This window comes from Oncorhynchus mykiss, chromosome 7 (genome assembly GCF_057628025.1).
Source record: "Oncorhynchus mykiss isolate SJ-2025 chromosome 7, ASM5762802v1, whole genome shotgun sequence".
NCBI lineage: Eukaryota > Metazoa > Chordata > Actinopteri > Salmoniformes > Salmonidae > Oncorhynchus > Oncorhynchus mykiss.
Window position 1 is genome coordinate 42,073,988 of NC_143028.1, and position 23,868 is coordinate 42,097,855.

General features: G+C 41.6%; 1 protein-coding gene across 5 annotated transcripts; it reads right to left on the bottom strand.

Moving 5' to 3' along the window:
• Positions 1 to 8,972: 8,972 nt before the first annotated feature.
• Positions 8,973 to 23,868, bottom strand: LOC110527909 (ubiquitin carboxyl-terminal hydrolase CYLD). 5 transcript variants are annotated; one of them, XM_090241021.1, is made up of 14 exons: positions 23,699 to 23,868; positions 17,456 to 17,936; positions 16,875 to 17,007; positions 15,348 to 15,598; positions 15,057 to 15,225; positions 14,708 to 14,840; positions 14,449 to 14,556; positions 14,071 to 14,150; positions 13,892 to 13,958; positions 13,556 to 13,688; positions 12,911 to 13,019; positions 12,663 to 12,781; positions 11,479 to 11,683; positions 8,973 to 9,944 (listed from the first exon to the last, which is right to left on the bottom strand). In XM_090241021.1, exons 2-14 carry the CDS (start codon positions 17,885 to 17,887, stop codon positions 9,757 to 9,759), a joined length of 2,127 nt encoding a protein of 708 aa, XP_090097147.1. In that variant the 5' UTR covers positions 17,888 to 17,936; positions 23,699 to 23,868; the 3' UTR covers positions 8,973 to 9,756. The 5 variants fall into 5 exon arrangements, with proteins under 5 accessions (XP_090097147.1, XP_021465188.2, XP_090097148.1 ...); XM_021609513.3 differs by lacking the exon at positions 23,699 to 23,868 and adding an exon at positions 18,976 to 19,259; XM_090241022.1 differs by lacking the exon at positions 23,699 to 23,868 and adding an exon at positions 18,976 to 19,181 and having other exon boundaries at positions 16,875 to 17,004.

Below are 23,868 nucleotides of genomic sequence, written 5' to 3' on the forward strand. Positions count from 1 at the left end.
TAAAAGACCAAGTCCATATTACGGGTCAGTCAATCTGTAAAATTTCAAGAACTTTGAAAGTTTCTTCAAGTGCAGTCACAAAAACCATCAATCGCTATGATGAAACTGGCTCTCATGTGGACCACCACAAGAAAGGAAGACCCAGAGTTACCTCTGCTGCAGAGGATAAGTTCATTAGAATCACCAGCCTCAGAAATTGCCGCCCAAATAAATGCTTCATAGAGTTCAAAGAACAGACACATCTCAACATCAACTGTTGAGAGTAGAATGCATGAATCAGGCCTTCTTGGTCGAATTGCTGCAAAGAAAACACTACTAAAGGACACCAATAAGAAGAAGAGACTTGCCTGGGACAAGAAGCACGAGCAATGGATATTAGACTGGGGGAAATCTGTCCAAATGTGAGATTATTGGTTCCAACTGCCGTGTCTTTGTGAGACGCGGAGTAGTTGAACGGATGATATCCACATCTGTGGTTCCCACCGTGAAGCATGGAGGAGAAGGTGTGATGTTGCTTTGCTGGTGACACTGTCAGTGATTCAAGACACACTTAACCAGCATGGCTACCACAGCATTCTGCAGTGACACACTATCCCATCTGGTTTGCGCTTAGTGGGACTATCATTTGTTTTTCAACAGGGCAATGACCCAACACACCTCAGGCAGTGTAAGGGCTATTTTACCAAGAAGGAGAGTGATGGAGTACTGCATCAGATGACCTGGCCTCCACAATCACCCAACCTCAACCCAATTGAGATGGTTTAGGATGAGTTGGACCGCAGAGTGAAGGAAAAGTAGCCAACAAGTGCCCAGCATAGGTGGGAACTCCTTCAAGACTGTTAGAAATGCATTCCAGGTGAAGCTGGTTGAGAGAATGTCAAGGGTGTGCAAAGCTGTACTCAAGGCAATAAAAACTTTACTTTGGAAAATCTCAAATATATTTTGATTTGTTTAACACTTTTTAGGTTCCTACTTGATTCCATTTGTGTTATTTCATAGGTGTGATGTCTTCTCTATTATTCTGCAATGTAGAAAATAGTACAAATAAATGAAAAACCTGGAATGAGTAGTTGTGTCCAAACTTTTTACTGGTACTGTACATGTTTTGCTCAAAGCAGCCATGAGCTATACAACTGTACATCTGATTCTAATTCTAAAGAGGAAAGTTAAAACCATTAGCTGTGGGGTCACTGAGGAGGACCAACATTGATAGGGGGATTGTCTGAAAGACACTGACATGAAGGGATGGAACATAAGGATTTTGGGCAATGGCCAGCATACCACGATTTCAACTAGCCCAGGTAACATTCATGTCCTAACAGTGGCGTGTATTCATGGATGCCAAGGGAAGCCAGGCTTCCTCAAAAACTTTACCTAGAAAAAAATTAAACAACAGACAAAATAATGTATTTTGTTTCTCTGTGTTTCATAAATTGACTTCAATTCACAAGAGCCTGAATGTATCTCACCGGAGAAAGCATAGAGCGAACGAAACAGCGCCCCTCTTTCTCTGTAGGTGTAGCACATCTATCTGATGCTGTCTGGTCAAAAAGAGCATGGTATTGTTACCGCCCATAGCAGACATTCTTACTAATCTGCTAGAGAACCAGTTCGGATTTAAGAATAACTTTTGTATAACTAAAGTCTTTAGTGAGAGGTCTAATACTTTAATATTTAGTTTCTGCACTCCGAATTCATATTCATTATATGGATTGGCCCGTTTAATTTTCTGGCTTGCCATTCCAAATAAAATATTGTATTATTTTTTGCTTATATAATTTTAAAAATAAGTCGCTACATCTAGGCTAGGCCATAAGCAAAGGTAAACTGGGATATGACTAAGAGTTAATCAGGGTGATTTTTTCCCACAAATAGACAGGTATTTTCCTTTCCACGGTAGCAAGATCTTGTCTATTTTTGCCAACTTTCTATTAAAATGTATTGTAGTGAGATGATTTCTTTCTTTCGGGATATGAATACCGAGTATGTCCACTTCACCATCAGACCAGTTTATTGGTAAACTACACGGTAATGTAAAAATATTTTTTTGTGAGCCAATGCGTAATATAGTTCGCTTATCATAATTTGGTTGTAATCCAGAGAGGTTAGAAAAAGTATCTAGATCATCTGAGGCTGTGGAGGGAACCAAGTTGTGGATTAATAAAATAAAACATGAATCATCAGTGTACGATAAGACCTTTGTTTTTAAGCCCTCGTTTTCTTGGACCTTGATATTATTATTGGATCTGATTTTAATAGCTAACATTTCGATGGCCATAATAAATAGATATGCCGATAGTGGACTACCTTGTTTTACTCCTCTTGACAGTGAAATACTTTCTGAGAAGTAGCCATTATTTACTATTTTAAAAGTAGCCATTATTTACTATTTTAAAAGTAGCCATTATTTACTATTTTAAAAGTTGCCATTATTTACTTTGAAAGTCTGGTCATCTCTCACATCAATACCATTATCCTAGAAACCCTAGATCCACTCCAATTTGCATACCGCCCCAACAAATCCACAGATGATGCAATCTCTATTGCACTCCACACTGCCCTTTTCCACCTGGACAAAAGGAACACCTATGTGAGAATGCTATTAACTGACTACAGCTAAGCGTTCATGACCATCGTGCCTTCAAAGCGCTTAACTAAGCTAAGGACCCTGGGACTAAACACCTCCATCTGCAATTGGATCCTGGACTTCCTGATGGGCCATCCGCTTGTGGTAAGGGTAGGTAACAACACATCTGCCTCGCTGATCCTCAACACATGGGCCCCTCCGGGGTGTGTGCTCAGTCCCCTCCTGTACTCCCTGTTCACCCATGACTGCATGGCCAAGCATGACTCCAACACCATCATCAAGTTTGCCGACGACACGACAGTGGTAGGCCTTATCACCAACTATGATGAGACAGCATATAGGGAGGAGGTCAGAGACCTGGCAGTGTGGTACCAGGATTAAAACCTCTCCCTCAACGTAACCAAGACAAAGGAGATGATTGTGAACAACAGGAAAAGGAGGACCGAGCACGCACCCATTGTCATCGACAGGGCTGTAGTGGAACAGGTTTAGAGCTTCAAGTTCCTTGGTGTCCACATCCCCAACAAACTATCATGGTCCAAACACATCAAGACAGTCGTGAAGAGGGCACGATAACACCTAATCCCCCTCAGGAGACTGAATAGATTTGGCATGGGTCCTCACATCCTCAAAGTTCTACAGCTACACCATCGAGAGCATCCTGACTGGTTGCATCACCGCCTGGTATGGCAACTGCTCAGCCTCCAACCGCAAGGCACTACAGAGGGTAATGCGTATGGCCCAGTACATCACTGGGGCCAAGCTTCCTGCCATCCAGGACCTCTATACCAGGCGGTGTCAAAGGAAGGCCCAAAACATTTCTAAAGACTCCAGCCACCCTAGTCATAGACTGTTCTCTCTGCTACCGCAGGGGAAGTGGTACTGCAGCGCCAAGTCTAACAGATTCTACTCCAGATTTTTCAAAGTGTTCTATTGTTTCCAGTACTTGTCTTATATTATCTATATTATATTATCTTCAATGTTTTGTCCATATAAAAAACCTGTCTGAATAGGATGAATAATATCCGACAATACCTTTTAAATTCTATATGCTATGCACTTTGATTTCAATTTTTCATCACAACACTGAAGTGTAAGGGGCCTCCAATTTTTTCATTGGACTGGATCTTTATATTTACCACTTGGGTCCTGTTTCAGTAATAATGAAATCAGACCTTCTTGTTGAGTATCTACCATTTTTATAGAAGTGGTTAAAACATGCTAATAACGGTCCTCTTGAGTACATTAAAAAAGGTTTGATATACCTAAACTGGTATGCCATCAAGACCTGGAGTTATACCAGACTTAAAGGCTTTAATTGGATCAAGAAGTTCCTCCTCTGTAATTTGGCCTTCACATGAGTCTTTATGTACATTTGTTCATTTTACATTATTAATAGGGGAAAAAATCCTTACAATTATCTTCGGTTAGTGGAGATGGAGGAGACTGAAACGAAAACATATGCTTAAAGTACTTTGCTTCCTCTTTCAAAATATTGTTTGGTGAATAATGGTTCACCTCATCTGCAACAAGTTTCAGTAAATTATTTTTGGTAGCATTTCTATTTATTGATTTTTTTAAAACCACTTTTTCTCCTCAATGTTACAGTCTTGTCTCATCGCTGCAACTCCTGTACAGACTCGGAAGAGGCGAAGGTCGAGAGCCGTGCGTACTCCGAAACACAACCCAACCAAGCCGCACTGCTTGTTGACACAATGCCCACTTAACCCGGAAGCCACCCGCACCAATGTTTCGGAGGAAACACCGTACACCTACCTACCAATTGTGTCAGCGTGCACTGCGCCCGGCCTGCCACAGGAGTCTCTAGTGCGCGCAGACACCCCTCCCGCCAAACTCTCCCCTAAACCGGACGACGCTGGGTCAATTGTGCGCCACCCCTTGAGTCTCCAGTTCGCGGCCGGCTGCCACAGAGCTTGGACTCAAACCCAGAATCTCTAGTGGCACAGCTAGCACTGCGATGCAGTACTTTAGACCACTGCGCCACTCGGGAGGCCCCTTTTGGTAGCATTTCTATGTTGAAGATGATGATGATTTTTTTAGTAACAGAAGGCTAATGTTACCAAACTGGCTAATTGTTGCCCATGAAAGGAAGTTTGGCTAGCGAGCAAGCATTTTAGCTAGGTAGTATAGGACAACAACAACTAAAAGCGTGTGCTGTATGATAGTCATAGACCATTTTGGCAACAGGAAATATTGGAGGTTGACATTGGCGTTTCTCTACAATTAAGGTGAGTCAACATGCTTTTTCTACTTACACACACAGAGAGACATACACACATAGAGATGGACAGAGAAATTAGTAGCATTGACAGCCAAATTATATTTAGCTTACATTGATTGGACTAAATAGTTTTTGGAATCTATTGTCACTGTCTTAGACTAAGAATAGGTGATTTGATGATGTTGAAGTTGAAATGGTTCTGGAATAGTGGAGGCAGCTCCTGTTTTCTTTTTGATTTGCAGTAACTCTCCGGTGTTCTAAATCAATAGTTGTTTAGTAGTTCAAAAATGTCGGAAACATTAACTTGATTGACCATGCTGTAGGTAACTGTTTGTTACATGCAATGTGCTTAGTGGACTCCACCTGACAGAGGTTGCTCTCCTGTTTTGTGATGAAACGAAGGTGTGGTTGAATATATTCTGCCACTGTGTCTTCTTATTGTCTTGGCCTTAAGCATATATATGACATACAGGTTATAGAGCAAACAACACAATTATCACAACACATAAGTTGTAATGTGGCTTTTTTTCCCTGGCTTGGCTTCCCCAGTGATTTTACCCACACATGGCTACTGCTCATAGGTGGGCTGCAAGCTCACAATCGACCTGTTGGAGACCCCTACAGCATGCATCTCTCCATCTCCTTTCCATACCCAAAACACATTTATCATCAGTTATTTAAGAACTTGGGTGTGTATATAAAGCACAATTGGGAGGAAATCAGAAAACACAGATAATTCATTATCCCATAATTTTAAAAAATAGTTTAAATGCAAATTCTGATCATTTCGAGCGCCGTTTCAATCAAGTTTAACTAGGCATGGATAACTCAACATTGTCATTTCAACAGCATGTTCAGTGAATACAACATGAAAAGGTACCAGAGTATGTCATTAATTATTTAATTCCTTCAATATAAAAAAAGCTGAAAAACACTGACATTTAATAGAATTCCACAAGTCCTAATCATAGATCCAATTCCATAAATCTAGAGCAGGTATTCCCTAACTGGGAATGCCATCCGGGGTACGCCAAATAAAAATGTGATTCACTTTTAATTTTTTTTATAATAAAAATTTATTTTCTTCACATTTTCAAACAGTCCATTTATATTTTCCAATGGGGCTATACATTTGGGTGAGTTTTTTTTCCTTGCCTGAGTAGCCACGTTTCACTGCCAAAAATAAAACTAAACCATCTCGTGTTCAGCGAAATAACAACACAATGTCAAATACAGGTAGCCTAGTCAAATAATTAACATCCAATCACATTCACCGTTACTCTCTCACGGGAATTCCACTAACGTATGCAGCCAAATGTAGCTGCTGCTCATTCCGTTTGCTCGAAAATTGACAAATGGTTAAAAAAGTAAGGCTCGCGTATGCAGCCAAATGTAGCTGCTGCTCATTCCGTTTGCTCGAAAATTGACAAATGGTTAAAAAAGTAAGGCTCGCGTCCATTGAGACACATACCAGCTCTACTGGTAGTACTACTACTACCAGCAGTACTACACCTGCAGCTGTCGACGACACAAGTTGTTCTGCTTCCACGAGCACAACATTGATTTGGGGTTCACGTATATTGGGAGTAGTGCTTTTCCTCAGCCACAGTGTGTTATATGTGCAAAAGTTATATCTCACAACTCGATGAAACCTTCACTTTTGTGCAGACAATTAGAAACAAAACATGCCAATTTAAAAAATAAGCCACGGGAGTTTTTTGAACGAGAATTAAGCTGACTTTCGAGTAGTAAGACATGTATAACAGCAACAGATACCATTAACCTCTCTAAGGTAGGGGGCAGCATTTGGAATTTTGGATGAAAAGCGTGCCCAAATTAAACTGCCTTATACTCAGGCCCAGAAGATAGGATATGCATATACTTGGTAGATTTTAATAGAAAACACTCTAACGTTTCCAAAACTGTTAAAATAATGTCTGTGAGTATAACAGAACTGATTTGGCAGGCGAAAACCTGAGAAAAATCCTTTCAGGAAGTAGGATTTTTCCCCCCTTTTTTCTATTCAATGCCATTACAGTATCCATTGACTTAGGACTCAAATTGCAGTTCCTATGCCTTCCACTAGATGTCAACAGTCTTTAGAAATTGTTTCAGGCTTGTATTCTGAAAAATGAGGGAGTAAGAGCAGTCTGAATGAGTTTACCCTGCCGTGTCACAGAGCTTTTTCAATTGCACAACCAAGAGAGTGCCTTTCTTGTTTGCCTTTTATATTGACAACTTTATTGTCCGGTTGAAATATTAACGATTATTTAGGCTAAAAACAACCTGAGGATTGAATATAAACATCGTTTGACATGTTTTTATGAACTTTACGGATACAATTTGGATTTTTCGTCTGCCTGTTTGTGACTGCGTTTGAGCCTGTGGATTACTGAAGAAAACGTGCGAACAAAACAGAGGTTTTTGGATATAAAGAGAGACTTTATCGAACAAAAGGAACATTTACTGAATAAATGAATGTCTTCTGAGTGCAACCATATGAAGATCATCAAAGGTAAGTGATTCATTTTATCTCTATTTCTGACTTGTGTAACTCTTTTACTTGGCTGGTTACTGTTTGTAAGGATTTGCCTGCTGGGCGATGTTCTCAAATAATCGTAAGGTATGCTTTCGCCTTAAAGCATTTTTAAAATCTGACACCGTGGTTGGATTCACAAGAAGTTCATATTTAAACCTATGTAAAATAGTTGTATCTTTTCTGAATTTTTCTAATGAGTATTTCTGTATTTGAATTTGGCGCTCTGGAATCTCACTGGATGTTGGCCAGGTGGGACGCATACCCTAGAGAGGTTAAGAAGAAGGCACTAGAAGTGTCTTATATGGTGAGCTACCGAGTGGCTAGGACAGCTGCCGCAGATATGGCTGGGACAATGCTGGGGGAAAAGGCCAAAAAGGCTATACAGACAATTACTTCATCAATCAACTTTGTTTCACGACACATCATGGACATGGTAGGAGATGTTTTCAAACAATTACTACTTCGCATACAAGCCAGTGAATTCTATGCATTACAGCTGAATGAGTCAACAGACATGGCGGGCCTGGCACAGCTCCTGGTATTTGTCCGTTACATTTATGGGGGGTCAATTACAGAAGACATCCTCTTCTGGAAACCAGGACAACAGGAGATTATATTTGTAAAGTACTGGACAGCTTTGTGACATCAAATGGACTTTGGTGGTCAAGATGTGTTGGTATTTGTACTGATGGCGCAAAAGCCATGACAGGGAGACATAGTGGAGTGGTAAAGCGCATGCAAGCAGTTGCTCCCGACGCCACTTGGGTACACTGCAGCAATCACCGAGCCAAAGGAATGCCTGGCAGCTTGAAAGACGTTTTGGACACTACAGTGAAAATGGTTAACTTTGTTAAAGCAAGGCCCCTGAACTCTCGTGTATTTTCTGCTCTATGCAATGATATGGACAGCGACCATGTAACGCTTTTACAACATACAGAAATGCTGTGGTTATCAAGGGGCAAAGTATTAACACGTTTTTTTGAATTGAGAGATGAGCTTAAAGTTTTCTTTACTGACCATAATTTTCACTTGTCTGACCGCTTGCATGATGTCGAGTTTCTCTCACGACTGGCCCATCTCGCCTGAATGATCTGAATCTAGGATTACAGGGACTCCTCAACTATATTCAATTTGCGGGACAAAATTGAGGCTATGATTAAGAAGTTGGAGCTCTTCTATGTCTGCATTAACAAGGACAACACACAGGTCTTTCCTTCATCGTATGATTTTTTGTGTGTGTGGAAATGAACTCAAGCTTACGGACAAAGTAAAATGTCATATAGCAAAGCACCGGAGTTGGGTGCGCAATTATGCAGGTACTTCCCCAAAACGGACACAAGCAACTGGATTCGTTATCCCTTTCATGCCTCCAGTCCACTTACAAATATCTGAACAAGAGGGTCTCATCGAAATTGCAACAAGCGGTTATGTGAAAATGTAATTTAATCAGAAGCCACTGCCAGATTTCTGGATTGGGCTGCGCTGAGTATCCTGCCTTAGCAAATCGCACTGTTAAGACACTGATGCTCTTTGCAACCACGTACCTATGTGAGAGTGGAGTCTTGGCCCTCACTAGCATGAAAAAGAAATACAGACACAGACTGTTTGTGGAAAGTTATTTAAGACTTGAGACTCTCTCCAATACAACCCACCATTGCATTGTTATGTGCATCCTTTCAAGCACACCCTTCTCATTAACCTGTGGTGCGTTATTCACAATTTTCGATGAACAAATCAAGTTTTATATGTAAGATGGATAAATAAAGTGCAAAATGATTTATTATTATTTGTGCCCTGGTCCTATAAGAGCTCTTTGTCACTTCCCACGAGCCGGGTTGTGACACAAACTCACACTCATTCTTATGTTTAAATAATGTATTGTATAGTGTGTGTGGCAGGCTTACAATGATGGCAAAAAAACAAACATTTGAGAGTGTGCTGACCCTGGTGCTAGAGGGGTTACACAGCTAGAGGTTGAATGTTTGAAGGGGTATGGAATATAAAAAGTTTGGGAACCACTGATCTAGAGTATACGATACTGTATGTTTACATAACATTGGCAGCAATAAAACATTGCCAAAATACAAGCAGTGAGTGGGAAATGGTTGGTGTAGGCAATGAGGGGGGAAAAAATAATATAGTTCACTTGCCCTTCCTAACCCCAACCTCATCAATCAATCTTTATTGAACAAAGAAAAATATTTGAGAAGACCTTGGTGAATATCTCTGTTCTCATGAAAGCCTATAAAGTTCAAGGTCTTCAGCTAATCATCAGTTTTATTTCTGTGAAAATGAATTGACGCCACGGCGACTCTGAAACCAGGGTTATTGTAGCATTGTTGTGAGAATGCTGTGTTCTCCCCAGTACACCTCAGCCTTGTGCTGACTTTATCTGTAGAGTGCCATGGAGGCACTCTGATACAAACACATGTAGGAGTCACTCAGCAGCCTGCGGACAGGCTCTCCAGCCTGGGAGGGGTCAGCCCGCGCTAGCTCCTCCTCTGACTGAGACAGGAAGTCACCCACCTCAGGACAAGCCCTGATCTCTGGAATGTTGTAGCCACTCTGGTCATCACCTGAGGGGACTGAAGATTAGGGATCTGACAAGTGAAAGACAGATAAGACTAGACATTTACGTCAGGTTGCAGTGTTCTCTACATCAGGTTCAAAGACAAAGTAAGTCACTGGGTATCTAGTGACAAGTAAGACAAATAAATAACTTTACAAGGCAAGGAACAGTCTGCAATTGAACGGAACTATTATTACTACTATTATTTGTTCCGCACCTCAGAAGAAATGGATTTAGCGGTCTGTTCTTCCTTTTAGAATAATGTTGTACCAACCCGACATCTACTCAATAGGTTTTGAAATAAACTTTTGATGGCAACAGACAAGATTCTTAGACAAAGATACAAAAGTATGTGGACACGCCTTCAAATGAGTGGATTAGACTATTTCAGCTACACTCGTTGTTGACAGGTGTATAAAATTGAGCACACAGCCATGCAATCTCCATAGACAAATATTTTCAGTAGAATGGCTGTACTGAAGAGCTAAGGGACCTTCAACATGGGACCGTCATAGGATGCCACCTTTCCAACAAGTCAGTTCTTCAAATCCCCCCCCCGTCCCCGTCCGTCCGTCAACTGTAAGTGCTGGAAGCAACAATGGCTCAGCTGCGAAAGTGGTAGGCCACACAAGCGCACAGAATGGGACCGCAGAGTGCTGAAGCACGTAGCTCGCAAAAATCGTCTGTCCTCTGTTGGAACACTCACTACAGAGTTTCAAACTGCCTCTGGAAGCAACGTCAGCACAATAACTGCTCGTCGGGTGCTTCATGAAATGGATTTCCATGGGCGAGCAGCCGCACACAAGCCTAACATCCCCACGCTTGATGCCAAGCATCGGCTGGAGTGGTGTAAAGCTCTCTGCCATTGGACTCTGGAGCAGTGGAAATGCGTTCTCTGAATTGATGAATCACGCTTCGCCATCTGGCAGTCCGACAGACAAATATGTATTTGGCAGATGCCAGGAGAATGCTACCTGCCCAAATGCATAGTGCCAACTGTAAAGTTTGGTAGAGGAGGAATAATGGTCTGGGGCTGTTTTTCATGGTTCGGGCTGGCCCCCTTAGTTACCGTGAAGGGAAATCTTAACGCTACAGCATTTAATGACATTCTAGACAATTATGTGCTTCCAACTTTGTGGCAACAGTTTGGGGAAGGCCTTTTCCTGTTTCAGCATGACAATCCCCCCGTGCAGACAGCGAGGTCCATACATAACTTATTTGTTGAGATCGGTGTGGAAGAACTTGACTGGCCTGCACAGAGCCCTGACCTCAACTCCATCGAACACCTTTGTGATGAATTGGAACGTTGACTGTGAGTCAGGCCTAAATCGCCCTCCTGTGGCTGAATGGAAGCAAGTCCCCGCAGCAATGTTCCAACATCTAGTGGAAAGCCTTCTCAGAGGAGTGGAGGCTGTTATACCAGCAAAGGGGGGACCAACTCCATATTGATGCCCATGATTTTGGAATGAGATGTTCGAAGAGCAGGTGTCCACACACTTTTGGTAATACATTGTAACTGTGTTCTTTGAGGTTAATCTCACCACATCTGTCTGCCATGCTGTCGAAGAAGAGCCAGGAGCGAGGGCCAGGGCCATACTTTACAAAGGACACATAGTGGCTGGTGTGGATACAGAGCACAGCGAACAACTGCATTTTGTGCCTGGGTACAGGGGCATCTGCTGGCACCTCCGCTGGCACTGCCAGGGCTTTAGGGCAGTGGCTCTGCCGAGAGGGATGAATGTGCACCTGTCACAAAGGGAGAAGTGGAGATGGAGGATTGGGAAGAGGGAAAGTAGAAAGGGAGATTCAGTTAGATAAACGAGACTAAATCAATATACTTGCAGGTAGAAAAGCTGTAGCTCAGTCATGCTGCTTAACTGTGTAGAGTGGGGTCTGAAATGATTGACACCCTTGATAAAGATGAGCAAAAATGACTGCATTAAATAAATATTTCAAATACTGAGTTATATTGTATGCTAAAAAAAGCCAAATAGCCCCATAATGTCATATATCCACCAACGTATTTTACAGTAGGTATGGGGTTATTTTCTGCTTATGCATTCTCCTTTCGATGCTGAACCCACCACTGGTGTGTGTGGCCAAAGAGCTCTGTTTTCATGGCATCTGACCATAGCACCGGTTCCAATCCAAGTGCCAATGCCGTTTAGCCAAACTCCTGGAGTTTACATTTGTTGGATGACATGAAAGTAAAGCTCTTTGGCCACACACACCAGTGGTGGGTTCAGCATCGAAAGGAGAATGCATAAGCAGAAAAGAACCGCATACCTACTGTAAAATATGGTGGTGGATCTTTGATGTTATGGGGTTATTTTGCTTCCACTGGTCCTGGGGCCCTGGTTAAGGGCAGTCAGTAAGCGCAGATTAAGGATATCAAGGATCTGTAAAGATTTTTTTATGGAGGAAGGGTCTAAGATCCCTCCCAATGTGTTCTCCAACTCATAAAACATTCTAGAAAAAGGCTCAATGCTGTTATCCTCGCAAGGTATGGAAAACAGGGGTGTCAATCATTTTGACCCCTACATTTTTTGAGAGAAAAAAGTATTACTTGTTAAACAACATTTCTCTGAGCAATTGCATCTGTATAAAATAATATAATTTCCTTTTTTTTCTCCATACAATATAGCTCAGTATTTATTTATATTATACAGTCATTTTTGCTCATCTTTATCAAGGGGTGGCAGTACTTTCTGACCCTACTGTATACCTTTGTCTTGCAGGTAGTGCAATACTGTTTGATTCTTCCTGGCTGGAGCTTGCGGTCTTGTAGGCACTGGGGGCACTCGTACTCTGCCAAACGCCCACAGAGGAAGCATTCTCGGGGGGCTGATGGGAGAAGAAGGTGGAAAGGTGTCACTCAACCTGAAGACAGTTTAGGGAGTTACTGCATGGCCTTACTTTTATTCATAGGTATACGTGGCAGATGTGTGATTATGCGATTGTGCTGAAACTCACAGTTGTATAGAAGATCTGTGATGTCAAATTCTGTTGAGGGGATAATGTAGGGGAACATCTTGTACTTCTTCCCAAACCTTGGCATGTGGACCATGAGGCAGGATGGGATCTTAGGGACATATTAGAGACATTAACGGTCCAATGGAGCCTTTTTGATCTGAATATCAAATCATTTCTGGGTAACAAATAAGTACTCTGCCTTACTGTGGTTGTTTTCAATTAAAATTGTTAAGAGCAATTCCTCAAGCAATAATTTTGCTAGGACTATCTGGGGGTGGATTGAGTGGGGAGGGGAAAACAGAAAACAAGTTGTTATTGGTAGAGAGGTTTGGAACTCTATTTCCTATTGGTCTATTAAGTCAATTTACTAAGATAAAACTCCATCCCATCAAAACAGGCAGAATTTTCAGGCAGTCATCTCAAACAGCTCTTACACTGAAAGGGCATTATCATAATTTTCACAATTTCACAGTATTATTCCAACTTCACAGTGTGGAAATATATATAAAACACAGGAAAATCATGTTTTTGACTGCACAGGGCCTAAATATTAAAACAAAGTGATTGCCTTCTAAACAAAAGGTGCGCTGACTACAAGGCCTTGTAAATATTGCTCCTTAGATAACTTTGCACAGTATCACCCACCTCCTCAAACTTGAGGCCACAAGACAGCAAGGAGATATCCAGGAGTTGCTGGACAGTGGGAGTCTGTGTCACCTGCTCCTTATCCAGAATAATCTGGAATGTGTAGGCATCCTGAGATGTGTCGTTATTCGACCTGAGGCCCAGAGAACAATCACGCTAAGCAACTCAGTCATGGCAGTGTCAAATAAGGTCTAACAGACACTCAGAATCCCAGAGAATGGAGATAAGAAGTGTGAGGAGGGGACGCAAGGAGAAATAAGTGGCCTACAGCATAACATGCAAGGAAGAGAACATATATTGGTCAGGTCAACTAGAGAAAGGTGAACTGGTTCAAACCTGAGTTTAAGCAATGACTTCATGCAAAGCACCCGCTGTAGAAGGATTGTGATGAACTCTTCAGGGTCTGCATGGAGGCAGGATAACACCATTTAGGTGAAATCAGAGACACTGCAGCCATTTTAAAAATCCTAATTCAGACCCATGGAATCAGCACTCTGAGAAGTGTGTGTGCGTACCTTTCTCTTCTGTTACAAAGGTGTCACACCCGAGCTGCTTGCGGAAGTTCATTACGCTCTCAGCAGGCACAAAACCTTGTCTGTGGATAACACACACACTATTGTCACTCTTGGTGGCCACACACGAAGGATGCACACTTCCACATAATACAAACACACAGAGATGCACATTCATATGAAGTGCATATACCTGAACATACACTACCAATGTGGCAGAGTAATATCAGACATGCATTACAACCACATAAAGGCTATTGTGTTTCAGTCTAGGTTGAATTACAATGTCATAACGCCCTTATTTGAAGACCAGCTGATAATACAGGCCTGCATGAGGGTCAAGAGGATCTAGAAAACTGCAAGCACAGACAATGTTTATACCTGCGCAAACGGTTGACAATGTCTTTCTTCAGAGAGCAAGATATGCTCTTTTCTGTGCCATCTGGTTTGTGGCAAACACTGTCCAGGGTCATAGATGAGCAGAACAGACTGTGGAGAGAAGTAGTCCTTTACTACAATAAACTGGGCTCAATGAAAAACATGCCCAATAAATAGTGTCTCATTTTCATACAATTATGAGAGTTAGGAACAGTGACCTACAGAAAAACCATTTGACCAGAGGGGATTGAGTTAAGTTTACCTGAAGAGAGTGGCGTCGAGGTAGCAGGAGTTATAGTGCCCCTGGATCCCCTTCATCTTGCCCACAAGCAAAGACAGGGCTTCCGACTCAGGTATAGGAGGGACGTTCTCATCTGTTTCCTCCAATGGAACGACTTATACAAAAACATTATGAAGTACTACTTATAATAGAAATACAACTGGTACATGTTTTATATATGCTGTTGGTTGGTGTTTGATTCAATGTGTGTTTGGGTTAGGGTGGGAGCTGCAAAATAATGCGTATTTGGTTATGGCATTGTAATAATAGCCTATCAACACTGTTTATGTGTGTGTTAGTGGGATTAGGACCTATATAATTGGTGTCTAACCTGGGGGGATATCTGTTGCTTTGAGGGTCTCCTTTTCAGTGGGGGGACATAAGAACCTTCCATCTGGACTGCACTTTGTGAGGGGCACAAACAAGGCCCTGCCCCCTTTACAAGTGAAATACTGCTGGCCTCCATACGTCCCATCTGAGCAATTATTCACCTCATAATCCTGATGGTAAAACCACAAAAGAGTTGCTGAGGAATCAAAACTGATTGAGATATTTACATCTCAGGGGAGAATAATAGGCCAGCTCAAGAACATTGCCTACACAGTTCACATCTTACACTCACCAGCTCAATTCCGGCCCAGTCGTTTTTATTTTCTGAAAGGACGCCCATCCAACGGATCACCCCGTATACAGTTATCCCAGTGTTGGATGTTACCTCCACCATGGATCCCACCTCAAAAGGGTGGTGTGACGGGCTTTGGGTTGGGGTTTGGGTGACATTCTGGTCTAAATGGTTTATATCTCTCACTTGTTGTCCACGAGATCCCATATTAGGCATGGAGTTGATAGGTGACACCGCCTTTCTGTTTAGACCTGGGGGAGAAGAAGTTGAAGAGGGGTAAAAATGACACATCACATGGTTTCTCTCCTTGTCATGAGACTGACCTGTGGTAAACATGTCTGTTTATCTCCACAAGAGGTATGCAGAGAGTTCAGAGCAGGTGATGGCGCTCTGCTGCTACATTCCAGAGCACCTCGGCCAGTTTTACCAGTTCTGTATAAGAACTGCTCTATGCCCCACTGTCTAGCCACAGGTACTGCTCTTTGCCATTCAATATTTCTAAGGGGGAGGGTGGGATCTTTTGCGTGTAGGGGCACCAATTCACAGCAAGTCCTACAGATTAACTTTGAAAGTGATGATAATCATTCAAAGAATTCTGTCTTCTTACATTTTAGTCATTTAGCAGGCACTCTTATCCAGAGCAACTTACATTGTCATACTTTTTTATACTGGCCCCCGGTGGGAATCGAAGCAACAACCCTGAAGTTTCAAGTACCATGCTTTACAAACTGAGCCACCATGGGTCTTTGCAAAGCATGTTTAAAATGAGACCAAGCCACAGGATTCTGAAAGCTGATATTATTTTCCTGGTACCATTGCTCTGCTTTCTTTCAATAAAATATGTACAGTATGTAAGCCAGGGATGGGCAACTTTGGCTTGTGGGGCTACATACCCCCACCTTGCGAGCAAAACATTTTAGCAGCCCCCCTCGTGACAGCAAAGAGAAACATTTTAAGATTTAAAGTTCATTTCCTGCAATTCTACACATTTTGCCATGGGGCGGAGAGAAAACTGTGCAGTTTTACAGCAAATTTCCTGGAATTCTACACATTTTGCTATAGGGAGGAGGCAAATGTTTGCCATTTTTAATATGATAACTGATGATCAATGGGCCCCACCCCGGTTGGTAATTCGACCATGCTTACTACAAGTTTAGATAGCTGTTCGCTAGACTAACTTACCAATCTAAAATAAATGAGCTAACATGGGCTAATTGAGTGACTGCTGATGCACAACCACATTTCAAAACTGTACCTTGTGTATTTTACTATTCTAACTCTCAACAGTAAGTTGAGAACCTGACTGATTCCCCCCCTCCCCAAAATAAATTGGCTGACGCTCCTACAAGAGGGGGGCTGCCAGTTGCCAGTTGCATCCCTGATGTAGGCTAGTGGGTTGTATAACTAGAAAAACCAGGTGAATGTGTCATATTTGGTAAACAAATACATGTAGGCCTGTGTGCTTGCATACTAATCCATGACAATACATGGGCATTGAACACCAGAAGGTAAACGTATAGTACTAACCCTCTGAATAACTGTCTTTCCAGCGAGGGCCAATGCCTACAGAGTATGCTGGGACAACCTGGACAATGTCTGCTGCACTGAACAGGGGGAGAGGAGCTGGCTTCTTAGGGGACACTGTTTGATCAGAGTCCTGCTGAAATGGGAAAGGAAACAGGACAATTACGCTAAATCAGTAAATCAAGTACACTCAATCCCATACAGTAGCTGTGCTGAGAATTTTTACTGGCGAGCTGGAAATACAACAAACTGCTTTCGAGCAACTGCCAATTGCTCAGATAATGTTATCAAGTTTCAGATGTTACGTAACTGCTGTAACTAATCAGATAACATTTTGGATCTTCCCCTGAGAGGAACATTCTTGTCTCCTGCTGTCACTCATGTACTATAAATCAATGAGAGGTTCAAGTGTACTTGACAGGTACAGCTCACAGTGTGCCATACTGTGACATCAATAGGCTAAAAGGTTTCTCTTATTGATGAGAGGATCAAACAGACAGTTGAAATTCCTGATTATATGCTTATACTTTGGACAAAATGCTGGAATCCATTCCCTGCCATATTTGTAGAAGTTGTATACTCACCACAAACTCAACCTCAAAGCCCAGCATCAGCAGGTCCCCTTGGTTCTCCTTCTTACCGATCAGCATCAGGTTCCGAACCAGGCCTGGCTGGTGACCTTTCTTGTGCTTAACCACTACCAAGTCATCCTGAGACAGTACACAGATGGCTGAAAAGAGCTGGGGGTTACACAGGAGCTCCAGGCGTTTGCTGGAGGGGGACACGAAGAGCAGCAGCTGGGCCTGGTGTCGGGTGAGGGGGTACGTGTCCTCCCTCTTCACCATGTCCCCGCTCTTAGGATTCCCACTGCTGCCACCTCCGTACAACAGTCCCATCAGCTCTCCCTTATGCATCACTGCTTCCACACGGCCGATACATCCTCTGGAGAAGCCTTTTCTCACCTTCCCCCGTGTCACTATGAAGAACTTTTCCTTCCCATCTCCTTTAAATTCCATTCATCTTCTAAAGTGAACAATGATCCTTGTTGTGTGACTAGCAGGCACCCTGTCAGGGAAAGAAGTAAATAAGTTATTATTCTATCCTTGTGATTATTCACGTATATTATGAGAATGTGAGGTCACAGTCATTCCATTGTGCTGTCACACTCAAAGCATGGCTTTCAAGGTTCTAATGTATAAATAAGTGACAGATAGGTAGGTAGTGGCAGAGGCATATCTCTGGGTAGAGGTATACACAGATTTTGAAATAAATTCATTTTAGGATGTTTGTGTTCTCTTGTGAAACCACCCTAAAACATGGAATCATTAAAAAAACGTTGGGATATTTTTTATGCATTTTTTAACGATAATTCAACATCCAGCTCAGTGATATCACCATAGTTTTGGGATATAGAATACTGGAATGGACCGTCTTATAATGGGATAAAAGGTCAACCATTTTGGTCAACCATGGTCTGCCAGTACCGGCGCCGCAAAAAGTCAAGTAAGCCCTTTTCTGTGGATAACCTATCTCCACCTCCTACCGCATGTACAACCGGTAAAGTATTTCTAAATATAATTGTATTTTTGTCATTTTTTAGGGCGACTTCGGTCAGACTGCTAACGTTAAACAGTTAATTCAAGAGTTACCCTGACTATCTGCATTGACCCTATCTTGCACTGACTCTATACACACACACTATATTCTTTATTCATATTGTTATCTATGCTGATGCCTGGTTACTTGACCCTGCCTCAATCACCTCGTACCAACTGGTACTCCATAGCTATATGTTTGTGTATTTTATTACTCTTGTGTTACTATTTAATTTTGTGTTATTATATTTTAACTGTGCATCGTTGGGAAGGGCTCATTACAAGCATTTCACGGTAACGTCTACACCCGTTGTATTCGGCGCATGTGACAAATACAAATCTTTATCAAGTTGTATCTGTCTGGAACCAAAATCACATAGCAACTGGCAACAATGTCTCTTACAATTATATTGTATTACACTGTCCACAGTCTAGTGTAAACCAATATCGAGTCGCCTACAGTAGTTGCATAAGAAATTACTCCATTTAAATTGACTCATCTTACCGACCGTTTAAACAAGTATCTGAAGAGCAGTTACTCCAAAGTACTACAGATGACTGGAAGGTACAACTGAATCCTCGGCGACTGTAGCTCAGAATAAGAAAGTATTCCAACGTAGATAGCCTAACTGGTATACTGTAGCACTGTGACCGAACACGCCCAATTCATACTGTCCTCTCCTCTCTGAAAGTGACACTTCAGAATGAAGATTGCGATTGTTCTTCAAGAGAATTGTGACAGAAAAAGGGAATAGTAAACTTGTCGTCCACCATGAATGTTTCAGCGCCCCCCTCTGCCTAATTGAGACATCGCATGTGACTAACACATTTCAGTTTGTACAGTGTTTTGTATTTATTAGGGATCCACATTCGCTGCTGCCAAGGCAGCAACTACTCTTCCTTTGGTCCAAACACATTAAGGCACTTACATTACATATAAAACAAAAGATAAAACAGTGCATCATATAACATTATTACACCACAACATATTTACAATACAAAAGGTATAGAAATGTATGTATTATCTTTTGTTTTATATGTAATGTAACAATATTACAATGTACATGTGTGTAGAGTGAGTGTGCTAGCGCTTGTATGTGTGTGTCTGTACATGTGTGTGTCCCTTCACAGTCCCTGCTGTTCCATAAAGTGTATTTTAAAAAATTTAATAAAAAATTGCTTGCATCAGTTACCTGATGTGTAATAGAGTTCCATGTAGTCATGGCTCTATGTAGTACTGTGCGCCTCCCATAGGCTGTTCTGGACTTGGGGATTGTGAAGAGAACTCTGATGGCATGTCTTGTGGGGTATGAATTGGTGTCTGAGCTGTGTGCTAGCAGTTTAAACAGACAGCTCGGTACATTCAGCTTGTCAACCCTTCTTACAAAAAAAAAACATTCAGACCTGGGTGATACCACTGAGGTTGTGCTCTCCATTAGAAGATCCCAGGGCTACATAGGATCCACATTTACCTAGAGACGGTATCACAGTTATGGGCATAATAAATGAGAGGTCGCTTGCCTGGCTGGACCTTGTTTCTCTGCAAAGCAAACAAATGTTGAAATAGGATATTTTCACAAGATGGTTGTTTCTCTATCTGGGGCTCAGATTGAAGAGTATAATGTTATGTTAATACATTATACAGCCTAAAGGTACAATGTTTGGGATGTACTGTGGTATGTTGTTACCAGGTTGGATCTTAGCAGTCCCTGGATTTTATTCAGTGGTGTAAAGTACTTAAATAAAAATACTTTAAAGTACTACTTAAGTAGTTTTTTGGGGTATCTGTACTTTACTTTATATTTATATCTTTGACAACTTTTACTCCACTACATTCCCAAAGAAAATAATGTACTTTTTACTCCTTACATTTTCCCTGACACCCAAAAGTATTCGTTACATTTTGAATGCTTAGCAGGAAAGGAAAATGGTCTAATTCACACACTTATCAAGAGAACATCCCTGGTCATCCCTTCTGCCTCTGATCTGGCACTCACTAAACACATTATGTCTGAGTGTTGAACTGTGCCCCTGGCTATCCTTAAATGTAATATATATATCTATATACAGTATATATATATACACACGTGTATATATAGTCATCTGGTTTTCATAATGTAAGAAATGTTTAATGATTTATACCTTTACTTTTGATACTTAAGTACATTTCAAACCAAATACTTTTAGACTTTTAATCAAGTAGTATTTGACTGGGTGACTTTTACTTGAGTCATTTTATTTTAAGGTATCTTTACTTGTGTACAAAAATTGGGTACTTTTTCCACCACTGATTTCATTTGGCCAGGAGAAGTCCAGGATCTGGCAGCTCATAAGAATGCCTGAAGGGGTTTAAATTCTACTTCCAAAGGGCCTGTTCAGTGATCTGAAACATCTATTCCCACCCCATATGCATCATGCTAATGTGCGCGTGCAGACAGTTACTGTTATCTCCCTCAGGTAGGCTCTATTATCACAGCACCTGGTTACAAACACGATGAGGTCATCGAGACCCACCACCTGGCAGCCACCTCTCCACTCTGCAGGGATAGACAGTAGAGTAGTGTCTAGGAGGAGACACCTGCGAGTCACTGATCATCTGACGGAGCACTGCAGCCTGTGGCTTGTTTTAACAGACACAGATACAATACAAGAACAATCCTAAATTTATTTTTGATACTGTCGCAAAGCTAACTAAAAAGCAGCATTCCCCAACTGAGCTTTCACTTCAGCAGTAATAAATTCATGAACTTCTTTGAGGAAAAGATCATGATCATTAGAAATCAAATTACGGACTCCTCTTTAAATCTGTGTATTCCTTCAAAGCTCAGTTGTCCTGAGTCTGCACAACTCTGCCAGGACCTAGGATCAAGAGAGACACAAGTGTTTTAGTACTATATCTCTTGACACAATGCTGAAAATAATCATGGCCTCTAAACCTTCAAGCTGCATACTGGACCCTATTCCAACTAAACTACTGAAAGAGCTGCTTCCTGTGCTTGGCCCTCCTATGTTGAACATAACAAACGGCTCTCTATCCACCGGATGTGTACCAAACTCACTAAAAGTGGCAGTAATAAAGCCTCTCTTGAAAAAGCCAAACCTTGACCCAGAAAATATAAAAAACTATCGGCTTATATCGAATCTTCCATTCCTCTCAAAAATTTTAGAAAAAGCTGTTGCACAGCAACTCACTGCCTTCCTGAAGACAAACAATGTATACGAAATGCTTCAGTCTGGTTTTAGACTCCATCAAGGCACTGAGACTGCACTTGTGAAGGTGGCAAATGACCTTTTAATGGCATCAGACTGAGGCTCTGCATCTGTCCTCGTGCTCCTAGACCTTAGTGCTGCTTTTGATACCATCAAACACGGACAAGTTCTGGCCTGGTTTAGATCTTATCTGTCGGAAAGATATCACTTTGTCTCTGTGAATGGTTTGGGCTCTGACAAATCAACTGTAAATGTCGGTGTTCCTCAAGGTTCCGTTTTAGGACCACTATTGTTTTCACTATACATTTTACCTCTTGGGGATGTCATTCGAAAACATAATGTTAACTTTCACTGCTATGCGGATGACACACAGCTATACATTTCAATGAAACACAGCTGTACATTTCAATGAAACATGGTGAAGCCCCAAAATTGCCCTCGCTAGAAGCCTGTGTTTCAGACATAAGGAAGTGGATGGCTGCAAACTTTCTACTTTTAAACTCGGACAAAACAGAGATGCTTGTTCTAGGTCCCAAGAAACAAAGAGATCTTCTGTTGAATCTGACAATTAATCTTGATGGTTGTACAGTCGTCTCAAATAAAACTGTGAAGGACCTCGGCGTTACTCTGGACCCTGATCTCTCTTTTACTTACTTACTTTATTGTCCCCATGGGGAAATGTTGTTGCAGTGTCATGTACACATTTAAAGTGGCGTTTAAATAGAAAACAAGATTGACAACACAACTATCATAACAGTTACGCACCAATAAAAATAATAATAGTAAGAAATAAGAAATAAAATGTTTTTTTTAAAGAAAAAAGAAAAAGGAAAAATAAGAAAATGTTTTTTAAAGAAAAAGAAAAAAAGCAAGAAAAGACTAGCCTGTTGGCCTTACGGGGTCAATGGTCACATTCGCCCGAGCTATTTAGGAGGGATATCACACCTGGCACAAATGATTGTCTCGTTCTGTTTTTCCTGCTGAGGGGTGCCCTATACCTGCGCCCAGAGGGGAGTAATTCAATGTCCAGGTACAGGGGGTGGCTTGGGTCTAAAATTATTTTGTGAGCCTTACGGAGGGCCCTGACCTTAAAGATCTCATCCACGCCTGTCTGTTTGACTCCAAGTACCTTGCTTGCTGTGGTAATAATCCTTCTCAGTATGTTTCTCTGGCTGACAGTGGCATTGCCAAACCAACAAACAATACAAAAAGTTAAAATACTCTCAATAAAGGATTTGTAAAACAGAGTCAATATAGTACAGTCTATATTAAAAGAACCCAACTTTTTTAGAAAGTACAGTCTCTGTTGGCTCTTTTTGTAGATCAGGTCTGTACATTTACTCCACTGAAGCTTATTGTCCAAAAGGACACCCAGATTTTTATATTCCTCTACAATTTCTATATTCTGGCCTCTGATAGATGTTGCAGAGGTAGGTGTTGTACGCTTCCTGAAGTCTATGCACATCTCTTTGGTCTTGTTGGTATTGAGGATCAAGTGTGATTCCTCACACCACTCTACAAAGAGTTTGACGAACATATCAAGACTGTTTCAAGGACAGCTTTTTCCCATCTACTTAACATTGCAAAAATCAGAAACTTTCTGTCCAAAAATGATGCAGAGAAATTAATCCATGCTTTTGTTACTTCTAGGTTAGACTACTGCAATGCTCTACTTTCCGGCTACCCGGATAAAGCACTAAATAAACTTCAGCTAGTGCTATATACGGCTGCTAGAATCCTGACTAGAACCAATTTTTTTTATCATATTACTCCAGTGCTAGCCTCCCTACACTGGCTTTCTGTTAAGGCAAGGGCTGATGTCAAGGTTTTACTGCTAACCTACAAAGCATTACATGGGCTTGTTCCTACCTATCTTTCTGATTTGGTCCTTCCGTACATACCTACACGTACGCTACGGTCACAAGACGCAGGCCTCCTAATTGTCCCTAGAATTTCTAAGCAAACAGCTGGAGGCAGGGCTTTCTCCTATAGAGCTAAATTTTTATGGAATGGTCTGCCTACCCATGTGAGAGACGCAGACTCGGTCTCAACCTTTAAGTCTTTACGGAAGATTCATCTCTTCAGTGGGTCACATGATTGAGTGTAGTCTGGCCCAGGAGTGTGAAGGTGAAGGGAAAGGCTCTGGAGCAACGAACCGCCCTTGCTGTCTCTGCCTGGCCGGTTCCCCTCTC

Coding starts and splice junctions, on each gene's coding strand:
- LOC110527909 (XM_090241021.1), bottom strand. CDS start 17,887: ATGGAATTTAAAGGAGATGGGAAGGAAAAGTTCTTCATAGTGACACGG. Junction 14,841..15,056: donor AGCAACAGATATCCCCCCAG/GTTAGACACCAA, acceptor TTTTTGTATAAG/TCGTTCCATTGGAGGAAACA. Junction 11,684..12,662: donor GCACTACCTGCAAGACAAAG/GTATACAGTAGG, acceptor CCTTTGTGACAG/GTGCACATTCATCCCTCTCG.